The sequence below is a fragment of the Taudactylus pleione genome, unplaced genomic scaffold (genome assembly GCF_031769625.1).
Source record: "Taudactylus pleione unplaced genomic scaffold, aTauple2 ptg000168l, whole genome shotgun sequence".
Taxonomy (NCBI): Eukaryota; Metazoa; Chordata; class Amphibia; order Anura; family Myobatrachidae; genus Taudactylus; species Taudactylus pleione.
In genome coordinates this window covers 2,187,989-2,205,490 of record NW_028284570.1, presented here as the reverse complement: position 1 = coordinate 2,205,490, position 17,502 = coordinate 2,187,989, and the positions used below count along the sequence as shown (strand labels likewise).

Sequence of the window (17,502 nt, the reverse complement as noted above, 5' to 3'; positions counted from 1 at the left end):
ACTACCAGTGATCCGCAGCATACCACCAGTGCTCCACAGCATACCACCAGTGCTCCACAGCATACCACCAGTGCTCCACAGCATACCACTGCTCTGCAACATGTGCCAGTGCTCCGCAGCATACTACCAGTGATCCGCAGCATACCACCACTGCTCTGCAGCATGTGCCAGTGCTCCGCAGCATACTACCAGTGCTCCACAGCATACCACCACTGCTCTGTAGCATGTGCCAGAGCTCCGCAGCTTACCACCACTGCTCCGCAGCGTGTGCCAGTGCTCCGCAGCATACCACCACTGCTCTGCAGCATGTGCCAGAGCTCCGCAGCTTACCACCACTGCTCCGCGTGTGCCAGTGCTCCGCAGCATACCACCACTGCTCTGCAGCATGTGCCAGTGCTCCGCAGCATACCACCAGTGATCCGCAGCATACCACCACTGCTCCACAGCATACCACCACTGCTCTGCAACATGTGCCAGTGCTCCGCAGCATACTACCAGTGCTCCACAGCATACTACCAGTGCTCCACAGCATACCACCACTGCTCTGCAGCATGTGCCAGTGCTCCGCAGCTTACCACCACTGCTCTGCAGCATGTGCTAGTGCTCCGCAGCATACTACCACTGCTCTGCAACATGTGCAAGTGCTCCGCAGCATACTACCAGTGATCCGCAGCATATCACCAGTGCTCCACAGCATACCACCAGTGCTCTGCAGCATGTGCCAGTGCTCTGCAGCATACCACTGCTCTGCACCATGTGCCAGTGCTCCACAGCATACCACTGCTCTGCACCATGTGCCAGTGCTCCGCAGCATACTACCAGTGATCCGCAGCATACCACCACTGCTCCGCAGCATACCACCAGTGCTCCACAGCATACCACCACTGCTCTGCAGCATGTGCCAGTGCTCCGCAGCTTACCACCACTGCTCTGCAGCATGTGCCAGTGCTCCGCAGCTTACCACCACTGCTCTGCAGCATGTGCCAGTGCTCCGCAGCTTACCACCACTGCTCTACAGCATACCACCACTGCTCTGCAGCATACCACCAGTGCTCCGCAGCATACCACCACTGCTCTGCACTCACTCACGTTTTATGTTTTGTTATGGTGCATACACACGGTCAAATTTTTCTTCAGATCTGAACGATAACGATTTAAAGAATCGTTCATATCTGAAGGAAAATCTGACATATCTGAGCGATGCGCGTTCCCGATGGTCAGATAACGATGTCTGGCATCTGATGTGTTTGCAGTCAGATTTGGACGATTCCATTAATTTTAATGCAGTCAAACATCGTTCAAATCGTTCATCTGACAAATCTGACCGTGTGTATGCACCATAACGTCACTTGCAAAGGAGGATTTCCCCCATATGACTTATTTGGCTTTACCGACTGTGCTGGGTTTTTTTTTTTTAACCCTTTGCCTTTCAGTCATGTATTTATATCATTGTAGGTCAGGTGTTTTCCTTGTACCAGTACAGGGCAGAGCTGTTTATCCCAGGATAAAACTAAGAAAAAAAAAAAAAAAACACAACACAGAGCAGCCAGATCATGAACAAACATTTTTGAAAAGCACAAAAGAAAGCTAGCCGCCTACTCCGTAAAATAAGGTTGTCTGAAGGCATAAAACCCCTCTACATGAAGGACAGTGTCCTTTAATTAATTATGAAGACTTAAATATAGTTGGGGGGGGGCAGAGAGGTTATTTACTAAAATTGCATTTAGATGTATAACATGCACTAAGCCACAGCCACCAATCAGCAAACAGTTTATTTATGTAGTGCAAGTTAAACAATGAAAGCAGGGGTCCGATTGGTTGATGTGCATTAATGTCTCTGTTGCAGAATTGCTGTAAGCACAGGTCCCGCTATATACACAACTGCCCCCAGAGATGTCACTTGCTCTGGTCACACAATTGTCCTAGCTCAGACTACAGACAATGCAAACAGGGCCGCTGCCATACAAACACCTGTTCCTGGCAGCGCAGCCGCTGACTTTGCGGGATGAACGCCACAGATACAACACAATGACTGACGCCTCTTCCTCACATAAAAGCGTCATATAATTAATCATCACTACAAGACTCAGCACAGCTTCTACACATTATGTGTAGGGGAATGGCTGACACTCCTCAAAGCACTTTGCGAAGTTTATTCATCACTACAAGACTCAGCACAGCTTCTACACATTATGTGTAGGGGAATGGCCGACACTCCTCGACGCACTTTGCGAAGTTTATTCATCACTGCCTAAGGAACCAAATAACTGAACATGGGGATAAAGAGAGACCGGTGGCTTTGGATGTAAAATACCACAGTAATTAGGTCAAAGCAGCCGCACAATTATCATTCCTGTCCTGGTGCTAAGAAATAATGTTCAAATTGAACACATCAGGCCCAGCCCCAGGAAACACACAATGGGGAACACTTACAATGTGTGGCACAGCAACAGGACACAATAATACCCTCAGTTTATAGAGCCGGTACTGCCAGGTTATATACTGTATTATATGAATGACCTCTGTCCTCACCTGGCACAGGATATGGAAGTCTCCAGCTGCTTAATTGCTTTACCGACATTACTCGCAAAAGCCCTTTCTATGCGCCCCGCCGAGGCTCAGCACCCCGCAGGAACACAGGGCAGAGCTATAACAGGTGCAGCTTCTGCATATTGCACCACGGGCTCAGATCTGGGGATACCAGGATCCCCGGCATGTATAATAAACACCGACCGCACCGATATTGGCGGTCACATGCTCTCCAGGTCAGCGATGTCGCTTCCTCAGGATATGATGGGCCCACTAGATAGAAGGAACCAGTGACGGACTGGGGTTTGAAGGGCCCACCAGGGAATGCAATCATAGGGGCCCACTAAGGGGTGTGGTCAACCACCAGAGAGGAGTGGCCAATTATTATAGGAGCGTCAAAGTATAGCATATAAAAGGGACACCTGGAGTGTTCTAAACTATATAAGAGGCACATGGAGGGGTTTGATACCATATAAATGGCATACAGAAAATAGGTAATATAGGTTTATAAACTTTATAGGTAATAAATAGGTCATATAGGTATATAGTAAAAAAGGTAGGTGACTGTAACAGAGCACCAGACTTAGGGGCCTATTCATCATCGATAAATGGGCCGGTAAACATGCGGAAACATTATTCATCATCAGGGGTCCGATAAGACCCCCTGATAATCAGCAAACTCCGAAAACTGAATACCTTCAGACGGCGCTTGCTCTCGTAGCCCCGCTCCTTCCTATGGGAAGGAGATCCAGGGATGCAAAAGAGATCTGAGCAGATCCCTCCGCCGCCTTGTCACGGACTCTTCGGTGGCAGTGTGATCAATACTAAGTACAGCCTACGATGATGAATAGGCCCTTTAGACACTGAGGACTACTGTATGAACTATAGGCTATAAATTAATACTGGTTCATAATATCATTATTGGTCCATAGAAGATAAATGACAACTTGACAAGTGTTGATACCAGCACCTAAATAAGCATTAACCAGTCACATAGTATTGGTTGCCTTTTTTAAGTATGTTTCATAATATGTATAAATTAAAAAAAAATGTTTTTAATTATTTACAATCTGTTCACATTATGGACCTCATTCAGAGCCACCCGCAAAAAGTGAACGCTCACTCTGAATGAGAGTGGCCGCTTTTTTTTTTAGCCGGCCTCCTGGCCGCTCGCTAAGCTGTGGGTGATCACCCACAGCTTTTGCGAGCGGCCAGGTGATGGTCGCCACCATCAGGTTTGCGACGAGACCCTTGTGGTAGGGTCTCATCTGCCGCAAGCCACAGTGAGCTTCCTGCTCTAATAGAGCAGGAAGTTCACTACTGACATCACTCGTGATGTCAGTAGGGCCGCCCACAAACGGCAGGTGTTCCTTCAGGAACGCCTGTTTGTCCAGCCACCCCCCCTCCCCGCCTACAAAACGGGACGAGCTGTCGATCAACATTGACAGCCGCCCCGTTTGTAGCTAGCTCCGGAGCGAGTGAATTTCTCACTCGCTCCGGGGCTTGCGTGCGCAGTGCCCCACCATTGACCCGCTTGCGAGCGCACTGCGCTTGCGAGAGGGTCTGGATGAGGGCCTAAGTGAATTGGTTGTCTCTAAGGAGCTGCATGTGAGTTTGCGAAAGTGAACCCGCATTATAAAATTTGCGCACATCCAGGCAAAGTGCACATGAGAAATGCGAGATTCACTTAGCAATGGCAAATCATGGGATACCGACACATCAAGGTCACATGACTATTCTACAAAAGGTGATCTGGGAGAAGTGCATTAACAAAAATGGGAAAATCATCTGGGACATCAGAAAAGTTACAACTGAGATAGCAGGACCATATAGAAGGTTCAGCGCGGATCGCAATTGCGATCGCAGCTGCGTAATCGCACGCAATGAAGCTGCGAAAATATGCCAATGCCTGCCAGGGTTCAGCAAGCATAGAGACATCCCACTGCTGCTTTCTCACATCCATAATACCTCGTAGTCCTGCGTATATATCAGTAACATCAAAGGACTTCGGCATGTCACGCACAATTACAGAAAATCTGACCCGTCGGCGAAAGTCTCGGTGCACGCAGTGAGTACTCAAGCTGCGTATGCAATCGCAGTGGCTAATTTATACACACCCATGAAACAGCATTCGAACAGATTGGCACGCCTGTATTTCTCCAACCACTCCCACCACCCCCAAACGCTCACTCCCTGTCACTCACTCTGTATCTTATACGCATGAGCTAACAATCGATTGAACTGCGTACGCAGTTGCAATTGCGATCCCTGCTGAATCAGGCCCAGAGGCCATAAGGACAGTATTGAGGGTTCTTATATGTTGTCAAGTGGATGATTTATATATTTTTTTATTAATAGTGGAAAAAAAAAAATCATGAGAAAGTGTTTTTCAGATATTTTCTCATATATCCAAGGGTCCCTATTTCAAAAACATATTTTTTTTAATCTCCCAAATAATTATCGTACATGTTATATTTGAAGTATATTTAATGTTTAAACAAATGACAAAGTGTAGGATAGTTAATAAAAATATGGGTTGGGTATGGGATGCCGGAGCTCGGGATCCTGGCGGTCAATCCAGACGCCGTCATCTCGGCAGGGTTAGGATACCGACACTTGTCGGTCGGTTAACTAATCCTCCCCCTCTCCCTACCCTAACCCTCCCTCCCCGGTGCATAAGCCTAACCTCCCCCCATACTGCCTAAACCTAACTTTATTATGACCGCATCCCTAAAAATATGTATATCATGTACAGCCATGTAAAATAGTTTTCTTTCTGTCAACTATATAAACAATTTTGAATGATGTGTGAGAAGTAAGTACACTGTTAATTTCTGACTCATTTATTTTTGAGAGCTATATGTGTACGCTTACCTTTCCACCTGCACCCGGACCGGTGTGATTGTGGAGTTCGCTGTGTTACCTCTCGTGGCCGCTGGCAGTCAAGCTGAGTTTGAGTTCATGTGTGGACAGTGCTCGCTGCAGAAACTGGGGCTGCCAGTCTCCGGAAAAGGCAGCCGATGGTTCTGTAAGCCCCTGAGAATGGGGGCAGGAGAGGGGGTGGCTTAGGAATACTGGAACATTGTGCCCACTGCTGCCCTAACTACTACAAGCATTACATACCAGCCCACTCCCTGGCACCCCCTTAGCCACTGCTACTCTACCCCCATCATTACATAACTAGCCCACTTCCTGGGATCTCTAGCTACTGCTGCCCTGTCTACCCCCATCATTACATACCAGCCCACCCCCAACTCACTGCTACCCTAACTATCCTTATCATTACATGCTGTACCAGCTCACCCCCTACTGACTGCTACCCTAACAACCCTCATCAATCATCATTACATACTAGCCCACCCCCTGGCATCTCTACTTACTGCTGCCCTATGTACCCCTATCTTTACATACCATACCACCCACCCTACTCACTGCTACCCTAACTACCCCCTTCATTACATACCAGCTCACCCCCTACTCACTGCTACCCTAACTACCCTCATCATTATATAATAGCACACTCCCTGGCACTCTCCTAACCACTAATGCCCCCATCATTACTTACTAGCCCAGCCCCTGGCACCCCTTACCCACTACTGCCCTAACTAGCCCCATCATTACATACCAGACCATCCTCCTTTTTCCAGCAAGCAACTACTAACCTTAATGCCATTCAATCTGCTGGGTGTGGCTTTCTTCCTCCCCACTGAGTCCTCAGAGTGTCGGCCCAGACATGCTCCGTCCTCTCTGTCTGTGCATGGAGCAGCTCAGCAGCCTTGGCTCCTCCCCTGCTGATGTCATCACTGGAATCCATGTGTGCAGCTGCTGTCAATCACACATGGGTTCAGCCAGCCTCTCCCCGCCCCTCCCCAACTGACGTCACCACCGCTGTATTCTGTATGTAGCTGAGCAACTATAGTGCACAGCAACCTGCCCCCCCTCCTCCTCCTCCTCCTCCTCCTCCTCCCACTGCCGCATCGAGCAAGGACAGTCACAGCGGAGCTTAGAAGGGAGAAGCCTGTGATTGGCTCCTCCCCCGTGACATCACTACTGATTCCAAAGGAAGGAATAATCAGGAAGGAAGGAATCAGTGACATTAGAAACCCTGCAGTTCATTACATGATACTGCCTGCCGTCTGCCGCGCACAGCCCACCCCCGCACACCTCCCGCTGCACAGCTGCTGATCACCTTCCAGCAAGTAGTCAAAAACGGTGCCGGTTAGAGGGGCTAAGCCACGCCCTCCCACAAAAGTGGGTGTGGCTATAAGTCACTGGGGCCCACCGGGGAGTTCCCCGAATCCCCGGCAGCCCAGTCCAAGCCTGGAAGGAACTTGTTCCTATGTAGAGATTTGATGTATGCGGCCCAGCAGATTCCAACGGATGGGATTTTCCTGCATCTTGCCACAATTTAAGGACATTAAATTTATATGAAGGGATGTGTATTACTGAGAAATACACATTAAAGAACTGTATTGTTTATACATTACTAGGGATGCCCCCTATGCATGCAAATCGATAGTCTACACTTGGCTGCCATGTATGGGGGAGGAGATTCTCTAATAGGAGTAGACAATGTATGACTGACAGCTGGGAAACTTGGCATAAATACACAGTATGGAGTGGTGGTTGCATTAAAAGTGGCGTGGCGTGGCGTGCGTGGCGTCAGGGTAACACTAAACAGTGGAGATCCTGGCTTCTTCCCTCCCAACGGCGGCGACACGCCTCCATTTCGGGAAACAGAGGGCATCGCCGCCCCCTCCCACAAACGGCAGCAGACTGTCAATCACAGTCTGCGAGCGAGTTAGCAGAACCCATTCTGCATACTCACAGAATGGGTCCTGCGCAGATAAGCAAACATCAGGAATCTGCGTTCAGCGGTGCTGGATCAGGCCCTTTATCGGAGAGTATCATTTTTGCGGCTTACAGATCCTCTCGTTTCCATTGGACATCCTGATAATATTTATAGCAGATCTTACAGGTGTAATCCTTTTAACAAAACGAAAAACTACCTAATGCCTTAACAGGGTTATCCATTTAAATGCGATAATGTCTTGTGCATCAATCTGGATGGGACGCAAACATGTGTGTCCGTGTAAGAACAAGAAGTACTGTATGAACAAGCCATAAAGAGATCGAATCAGCACAAATCTCTATTCAACGTCATTTATTTAATCTGCCGGTTGCATGTGACATCAACTATCACAGACGCCTCTCGGCGCGTCCATCTGTGCAGCACACGCGTGGGACTCCCTACAGGTCACACTACAAGGCATCAATCAGCACCTAAGCCCTCGCCAGGCATTAGGATCAGCAGTAGAATTACAGGTAGAGTCTCCCATATCCAAAATGCTTGGGACCAGGGGTATTTTGGATACCAGAATATTCCATATTTTGGAATATTTGCATATCATAATAAGATTTCTTGGGAATGGGACCCCAATATACACACAGAATGAATTTATGTGTTATACAAACAGCCTGTAGGTCATTTTATACAATGTTTTCAATAATTTTGTGGCTCAAATAAAGTTTGTGTACATACATAAAATTCATTTATGTTTCATATACACCTTATGCACAAAGCCTGAAGGTATTATTATACAATATGTTTAATAATTTGTGCCTTAGACAAAGTTTGTGTACATTGAACCATCAAAAATCAAAGGTTTCATTATCTCAGTCATGCCAAAATGATTCCGTATTTCGGAATATTTGGATATTATTTATTATTATTAATTTATTTATATGGCGCCACAAGGGTTCCGCAGCACCTTACGTAGTACATAAACAGTTGAGCAGAACAAGAAAACAGTGTCATACAGTTTAAGACAATGCAAGACAAGTACATGGTATATAAATATTACCGCAACAGTAGCCGGATGGCAAAAGTCACGGGTTAGGTGCTTTTGAGTATAGAGCAGATAGTATAAGTAAAGAAAGGATAAGCACTAGAGGAAAGAAGGCCCTGCTCGTGAGAGTTTACATTCTAGAGGGGATGAGCAAACAGACAGGGGTGACACAGATGGGGTAGACAGTGAGCATGGGACAGAGGGTTAGGATATGGGAGACTCAACCTGTACTATCAAGCTATTTCATTGTGCGATTACTTTTACATTTTAACTCAAATATATTTTCATTCAAGCCACTGAAATGACCCCTTCTAAAAGGGGAGACCCCCACACCAACCCCCCCCCCCTTTCACGTGACTCTAAAATACCAGGGTCCGTCACTAGGAAGGAAGCACAATTCTGAGCATGACCGTGAGATATGCGACATCTTCCCTGTAACACGCTATAATCCTCCAGCATAGAGACGCCCACTGCTGCCTTCTCACATCCGTAATACCTCGCAGTCCTGCGTATACATCGGCCCCTCACGCACTATTACAGCAGGTCTGACCTGTCTCAGAAATTGCAAGTCGCGTCGCATGCAGTGAGTACTCAGGCTGCGTAGGCAATCGCAGTGGTTAATTTACGCACCCATGCAACGGCGTTCAAACGGACGGGCACGCCTGCGTTTCTGCAACCGCTCCCCCGTCACCACCCCCAAACACTTACGGCCTGTCACTCACTCTGCGATATAGATTCCACAGTGCATCCATAATCGCAGTGCAATCGTCACGCACGAGTAGTGTGGTGCAGTACGCAACAATCAGCCGATCTGCGTGCACTGTTGCAATTACGATCTATGCTGAATCAGGTCCTATGCACATATAAGGGATGTGTAAACCTCTCACCTTCCGGATACTGTCGTCTGTCTCGTGGTGAGTGAGGTACAAATCGCTATCTGCAGGAACAGCCTCCATAATCACCTTCCTCTGGTGCTATATCTGCGGGCGACACGGAGCCATACAGCCATTACGTACCGAATAACTGGATATACCTAAAGCCTTGCACCTTACATATATCCCCTATACGGCACATCCATCTATCTCTATAATATATCTACACACACATCCCCTATGCAGCCCTGCTTATAGTGTTGTGCATCACATATATCCCCTGTACTGTTCCTCACATATACCCTATAGTATAGTACATCACATAGATCCCCTATACTGTCCCTTATATATACCCTATAGTGTAGTACATCCCATAGATGCCCTGTACTGTCCCATATATATATATATATATATATATACACACACCCTATATTGTAGTACATCACATATATACCCTGTACTGTTCCTCACATATACCCTATAGTGTAGTACATCACATAGATCCCCTATTCTGTCCCTTATATATACACCCTATAGTGTAGTACATCACATATATTTCCTATACTGTCCCTTATATATACCCTATAGTGTAGTACATCGCAGATCCCCTATACTGTCCCTTCTATATACGCTATAGTGTAGTACATCACATAGATTCCCTGTACTGTACCATACACCCTATAGTATAGTACATCACATAGATTCCCTATACTGTCCCTTATATATACGCCCTATAGTGTAGTACATCACATAGATCCCCTATACTGTTCCTCACATATACCCTATAGTATAGTACATCACATAGATCCCCTATATTGTCCCTTATATATACCCTATGTAGTGTAGTACATCACATAGATCCCCTATACTGTTCCTCACATATACCCTATGTAGTGTAGTACATCACATAGATCCCCTATACTGTCCCTTATATATACCCTATGTAGTGTAGTACATCACATAGATCCCCTATACTGTCCCTTATATACCCTATGTAGTGTAGTACATCACATAGATCCCCTATACTGTTCCTCACATATACCCTATGTAGTGTAGTACATCACATAGATCCCCTATACTGTCCCTTATATATACCCTATGTAGTATAGTACATCACATAGATTCCCTATACTGTCCCTTATATACCCTATAGTATAGTACATCACATAGATTCCCTATACTGTCCCTTATATATACCCTATGTAGTGTAGTACATCACATAGATCCCCTATACTGTTCCTCACATATACCCTATAGTACATCACATAGATCCCCTATACTGTCCCTTATATATACCCTATAGTATAGTACATCACATAGATCCCCTGTCCCTTATATATACCCTATGTAGTATAGTACATCACATAGATCCCCTATATTGTCCCTTATATATACCCTATGTAGTGTAGTACATCACATAGATCCCCTGTCCCTTATATATACCCTATGTAGTATAGTACATCACATAGATCCCCTATATTGTCCCTTATATATACCCTATGTAGTGTAGTACATCACATAGATCCCCTATACTGTCCCTTATATATACACCCTATGTAGTATAGTACATCACATAGATCCCCTGTCCCTTATATATACCCTATGTAGTGTAGTACATCACATAGATCCCCTGTCCCTTATATATACCCTATGTAGTATAGTACATCACATAGATCCCCTATACTGTCCCTTATATATACCCTATGTAGTATAGTACATCACATAGATCCCCTATACTGTCCCTTATATATACACCCTATGTAGTATAGTACATCACATAGATACCCTGTCCCTTATATATACCCTATGTAGTATAGTACATCACATAGATCCCCTATACTGTCCCTTATATATACCCTATGTAGTATAGTACATCACATAGATCCCCTATATTGTCCCTTATATATACCCTATGTAGTGTAGTACATCACATAGATCTGCTATGTCCAAGTGACAACACCCGGAACTCACCTGTGCCCCCGGGCTCCCCGGTCGCTCCGTTCCTCTCGCCGCCGCCGCCACATGTGTCCCTCCCGGAGGCAGATAACGGGGACTCTCACCGAAGAAGGGGGCGGGGCACACGCTGCCGAGTGACGTCTCACACTCCTCTCCACCAATCGCAGGAGACCTCTGACCGAACCGAGACCAATCACAGCCGGGGAGGGGCGGGGCTGGGGAGACAGCGCTGAGGTTTACAGAGGACCCGATCTCCCTGGCAACCGTGAGGATTGGAACGCCGAGGGGGGAGGAGCCGGAGAGCTGCGCAGGCGCAATGGGCGTCCGAGATGTTATGCTGCCATCTGTTGGCGCTGATGCGGAACTGCGTCCAGCTAAGAGGATAACGTGGGAAATACACACCGACCGACCTATCCCCCATTCAGCTTGGGCCTGATTCAGAGCCGCTCGCAATTAGCGCTCGCTCGTTCAGAAAAAGGGGCCGGCTATTCAAATGAACCGTTCGCTCCTTGCGGTCTATTGCCGCCTCCATGTCTGAACGAGCGAACAAAACATGCGCTCGTTTATTTGAAAAATACGCCCCCTGGCCGCTCGCATAATACGTCATGTCCGCTATTTATTAGATTAATCGAGTACATCGAACAGCGTATGAACTGCTCGCTATTCTTGTGGTTGGTTTTTCCTACCACAATCTTGCGAGCAGTTCTGGCTAAAAGACACCCAACTGACGTGGTTGATGACGCTGCTGTTTTAATTATGCACACCCATAAAACGCCCGCTTTGACCTTTAAGCACGCCTGCATTCTGATCTCCACTCCCCGTTTTCAAGCACCTTCCCTTGTTACCACCCACATACGCCTCATTCTGTCACTCAAAATAGCAGGCACTCGCTATCTAGCGAACAAACAATTTTCCCCCGCACAGACTGGTTCGCGCATGCGTATTACAATCCGTACGCATGCGCAGTTGTGCAAACATCGTTCGGAGCGAACGAGCAGCCGCTAACGAGTGGCTCTGAATCAGGCCCCTTGTCCCCAGCTGTGCAGCAGGTTACAGAGAGCGGGATGCGGACATTTGTGGAGGAGTCACCGTTTGCAGCAGACGAGACTATTCCCTGATAGAGGAGATTACAGTACACGTCCTCTGATGTGTATCGGCGTAGGGATGGTCATTGATGGGTTAATCATTGATGATCAATGGTTTTAATCCATAGGTTGAACCACTCATGCATAAACGCAACTGCTATCCAACATCGGAGAAACCCCTTTGAGACTGGCGGCCCGACCCGGCAATAATCCCGGGACTATTACGTCACCGCCATCACTGCTGAGCCGACACACCGGCTCTCCCTATGCAGTGAACAGGACCCGGTTCCCAGGTTACCCGTTCACACTGCACCGCGAGCCGGGTTATACTTGTGTTCAACCCTGCCCGTTACCCAAGTTGAAATGCCAGGTTATTTCAACTGGGCGCTGTCACACTGCACAGTAACCTGGGTTATTTCAGGGAAGTGTGAAAGGGGTATAACTGGGCTATTATGGGGCTGTGACATTATGGGACAGTGGTAATGTAAGTGAGAGGGCAGTGAGTGGGGAGGTAAAGGCACACTAGACGATATGTTTAATGATTTGGCTGATTCTGATGCATTGGAACAACAAATACAAATTGAGTCCCACATGAACTACATGCTAAATCTCTAACATTTTAAATAATGCCTTCCACTAATGAAGCACTTATATACTGCGACTGAGTACTGCCTCTATTTGACTGTAATATATATATATATATCTCTATAAATGTATATCTATATAGATATAGATATATACACATCTATCTGCTAGTAGCTTGCTGTCTGACTTATCTAATTCCAGAGGCCATGCCTTGTGTCTGTGAAGTCTTCTGTATTTTATGGTATCATTGGTGCTGTCTGTATTAAATGGCACTTATTGCTATGCTCTTTGTATTAATTGGTGGTCACTTGGTGTATTATGCCACAGTAATGCCCCTTACACATTATGCCACAGTAATGTCCCTTACACATTATGCCACAGTAATGCCCCTTACACATTATGCCACAGTAATGCCCCTTACACATTATGCCACAGTAATGTCCCTTACACATTATGCCACAGTAATGCCCCTTACACATTATGCCACAGTAATGCCCCTTACACATTATGCCACAGTAAGGCCCCTTACACATTATGCCACAGTAAGGCCCCTTACAGGCAGTGGGGAGGTAAGTGAGGGCGACAGTGGGGAGGTATGTGAGGGCGACAGTGGGGAGGTATGTGAGGGCGACAGTGGGGAGGTAAGTGAGCAGGATAGTGCAGCGATATATGAGCAGGACAGTCAGGACATATATGAGCAGGACAGTCAGGACATATATGACCAGGACAGTCAGGACATATATGAGTAAGACAGTCAGGACATATATGAGTAAGACAGTCAGGACATACTGTATGTGAGCAGGACAGTCAGGACATATATGAGTAAGACAGTAGGGACATATATGAGTAAGACAGTCAGGACATACAGTATATGAGCAGGACAGTCAGGACATATATGAGCAGGACAGTCAGGACATATATGAGCAGGACAGTCATGACATACTGTATGTGAGCAGGACAGTCAGGACATATATGAGCAGGACAGTCAGGACATATATGAGCAGGACAGTCAGGACATACTGTATGTGAGCAGGACAGTCAGGACATACTGTATGTGAGCAGGACAGTCAGGACATATATGAGCAGGACAGTCATGACATACTGTATGTGAGCAGGACATATATGAGTAAGACATTCAGGACATATATGAGCAGGACAGTCATGACATACTGTATGTGAGCAGGACAGTCAGGACATATATGAGTAAGACAGTCAGGACATATATGAGCAGGACAGTCAGGCCATATATGAGCAGGACAGTCAGGACATATATGAGCAGGACATACTGTATGTGAGCAGGACAGTCAGGACATACTGTATGTGAGCAGGACAGTCAGGACATATATGAGCAGGACAGTCAGGACATATATGAGCAGGACATACTGTATGTGAGCAGGACAGTCAGGACATACTGTATGTGAGCAGGACAGTCAGGACATATATGAGCAAGACAGTCAGGACATATATGAGCAGGACAGTCAGGACATATATGAGTAAGACAGTCAGGCCATATATGAGCAGGACAGTCAGGACATATATGAGTAAGACAGTCAGGACATATATGAGCAGGACAGTCAGGACATATGCGAACAGGACAGTCAGGACATATATGAGTAGGACAGTCAGGACATATATGAGCAGGACAGTCAGGACATATATGAGCAAGACAGTCAGGACATATATGAGCAGGACAGTCAGGACATACTGTATGTGAGCAGGACAGTCAGGACATATATGAGTAAGACAGTCAGGACATATATGAACAGGACAGTCAGGACATATATGAGCAGGATAGTCAGGACATATATGAGCAAGACAGTCAGGACATATATGAGCAAGACAGTCAGGACATATATGAGTAAGACAGTCAGGACATATATGAGCAGGACAGTCAGGACATATATGAGTAAGACAATCAGGACATATATGAGCAGGACAGTCAGGACATATATGAGCAGGACAGTCAGGACATATATGAGCAGGACAGTCAGGACATACTGTATGTGAGCAGGACAGTCAGGACATATATGAGCAGGATAGTCAGGACATATATGAGCAAGACAGTCAGGACATATATGAGCAGGACAGTCAGGACATATATGAGCAGGATAGTCAGGACATATATGAGCAAGACAGTCAGGACATATATGAGCAGGACAGTCAGGACATATATGAGTAAGACAGTCAGGACATATATGAGCAGGACAGTCAGGACATATATGAGCAGGACAGTCAGGACATATATGAGCAAGACAGTCAGGACATATATGAGCAGGACAGTCAGGACATATGCGAGCAGGACAGTCAGGACATATGCGAGCAGGACAGTCAGGACATATATGAGCAGTACAGTCAGAACATATATGAGTAAGACAGTCAGGACATATATGAGCAGGGCAGTCAGGACATATGCGAGCAGGACAGTCAGGACATATATGAGTAAGACAGTCAGGACATATATGAGCAGTACAGTCAGGACATATGTGAGTAAGACAGTCAGGACATATATGAGTAAGACAGTCAGGACATATATGAGCAGGACAGTCAGGACATATGCGAGCAGGACAGTCAGGACATATATGAGTAAGACAGTCAGGACATATATGAGCAGTACAGTCAGGACATATGTGAGTAAGACAGTCAGGACATATATGAGCAGGACAGTCAGGACATATGCGAGCAGGACAGTCAGGACATATGCGAGCAGGGCAGTCAGGACATATGCGAGCAGGGCAGTCAGGACATATATGAGTAAGACAGTCAAGATATATATGAGTAAGACAGTCTGGACATGCATGCAGGACAGTCAGGACATATATGAGCAGGATAGTCATGACATATTTGCCTCCCACAGTAATGCCCCTTACATATTATGCCACACACCCCTTACACAGTAACCCACACAAAGTAATGCCCCGTACACAGTATGCCGCACACAGTTATGCCCTGCCCCCTGTCCCTCCAGCAGCCTCTCACCTTGTCCCCGTGTCAGGCCAGCAGCCTAGCAGGTGTGTACTGCATGCCAGCACTGGCAGCCAGCCGCCCACTCACAGCCCTTGAGAGACACAGCGCCTGCCGCCGTCATTCTAATGTGGTGCCGGTTCGAGCCAATCGGAGCTCGCGGACTGGCAGCCGCTGCTGATTGGCTGCCAGTCAGTGAGCTCCGATTGGCTTGCGACCGACGCTACATTAGAATGACGGTGGCGGGCGCAGTATCTCTCAAGGACTGCGGGCGGCTGGTATGGGCATGTGGCCTCAAATCCACAGCTGCTGCCACCTGGGCCCCACTTGGTGGCACACTCCCCCCCTTGAATCCGACACCATGGGGGAATATGTCCCCCTAGCCCCCCCTAGTTGCGGCCCTGTGAATGAGACACTGCAGAGAATTGTGAGCAGGACACCGTGGAGGTATGCGAGCAGGACAGCGGGGAGGTATGCGAGCCGGACAGCGGGGATGTATGCGAGCAGGACAGCGGGGAGGTATGCGAGCCGGACAGCGGGGAGGTATGCGAGCAGGACAGCGGGGAGGTATGCGAGCAGGACAGCGGGGAGGTGTGCGAGCAGGACAGCGGGCAGGTATGCGAGCAGGACAGCGGGGAGGTATGCGAGCAGGACAGCGGGGAGGTATGCGAGCAGGACAGCAGAACATCAGCAGCACGGATGGTATAATAGCATTTCTGAGTTTCCTTCGGGAATTCCAGTTTCCACCCACTATACAAAAATATACTGATAGGTTATTTGGCTCCAAACGAAAAAAATAATCCTAGTGTGTATGAGTGTGTAGTATAGGGGTTTATGTACTAAGCCTTGGAGAGAGATAAAATGGATGGAGTTAAAGTACTGTGACAAGTATCACATAGTTCGGGTAAAATCCAACAGTCAATCCAATCCAATTTTCTCACCACAGGCAGGAATACAGGACAGTGTAGTGTTCACAGGCAAGATGTTACAGGATGGCACACAGAATCTTCCAAACAGCAACACAGCTCTTTAGTGGACTCACAGTTCCAGGATCCCTAACACTAATCATCCCCGGACCTATAACCTGGGCGACTAATTCATCGTCAGGATCCTCATCCCTGTGCACAAACAGCATTTTTTAAAGCTAGCTAACAGGTGCTACTAGTCAACCTAGCTGCAGTTCATCTCTGACCCTAAAGAAAACCTGGACTGGATCGATGTTCAACTGCTGTTCCATATTTAAACCAGTGAAATCCTGCTGTCCCTGCCACAGTACCAGCCAATCAACTCTTGTCACTTTGTAGGCTGTGTTGGAAAAATGAGAGGAGCTGATTGGTTGGTAGTTTATTTCTCTCCAAGGCTTCGTACATGGGAGCTGATTCAGACCCGCTTGCTAGGATGCGTTCGCTTGTAGCTGGCCGATATTTGCAATCTGCGCATGCGTGCACGGACCACTGCGAAAGATCAGGAAGCGTTTGCTCGCCCAGCATAGACAGCCCAGCTGAATGAGTGAGAGGAGAGGAGAGGCCGTTTGTGGGTGGTGACAGGGGCTGGCCACTAGAAACGGGGGAGTGGAGGTGTGAACGCAGGCGTGCCTGAGCGTCTCAACGCCGTTTCAGAGGTGTGCATAATTAACAGGCAGCGTAATTGTACGTCACCTGGTTG

The 17,502-nt window shown here is 47.2% G+C and overlaps 1 protein-coding gene across 1 annotated transcript in view; it reads right to left on the bottom strand.

Moving 5' to 3' along the window:
* The window catches only part of RHPN1 (rhophilin Rho GTPase binding protein 1), a 130,845-nt gene extending 119,528 nt beyond the window's left edge, over positions 1-11,317 (bottom strand). Inside the window, exons 1-2 of the mRNA XM_088475220.1 lie at positions 11,222-11,317; positions 9,266-9,358 (exon numbers count right to left, since the gene is read on the bottom strand). Of these exons, the coding sequence (XP_088331346.1) occupies positions 9,266-9,334 (69 nt within the window). The 5' untranslated portion in view covers positions 9,335-9,358; positions 11,222-11,317. The remainder of the gene's footprint in view (positions 1-9,265; positions 9,359-11,221) is intronic.
* Between the last annotated feature and the right edge of the window lie 6,185 nt (positions 11,318-17,502).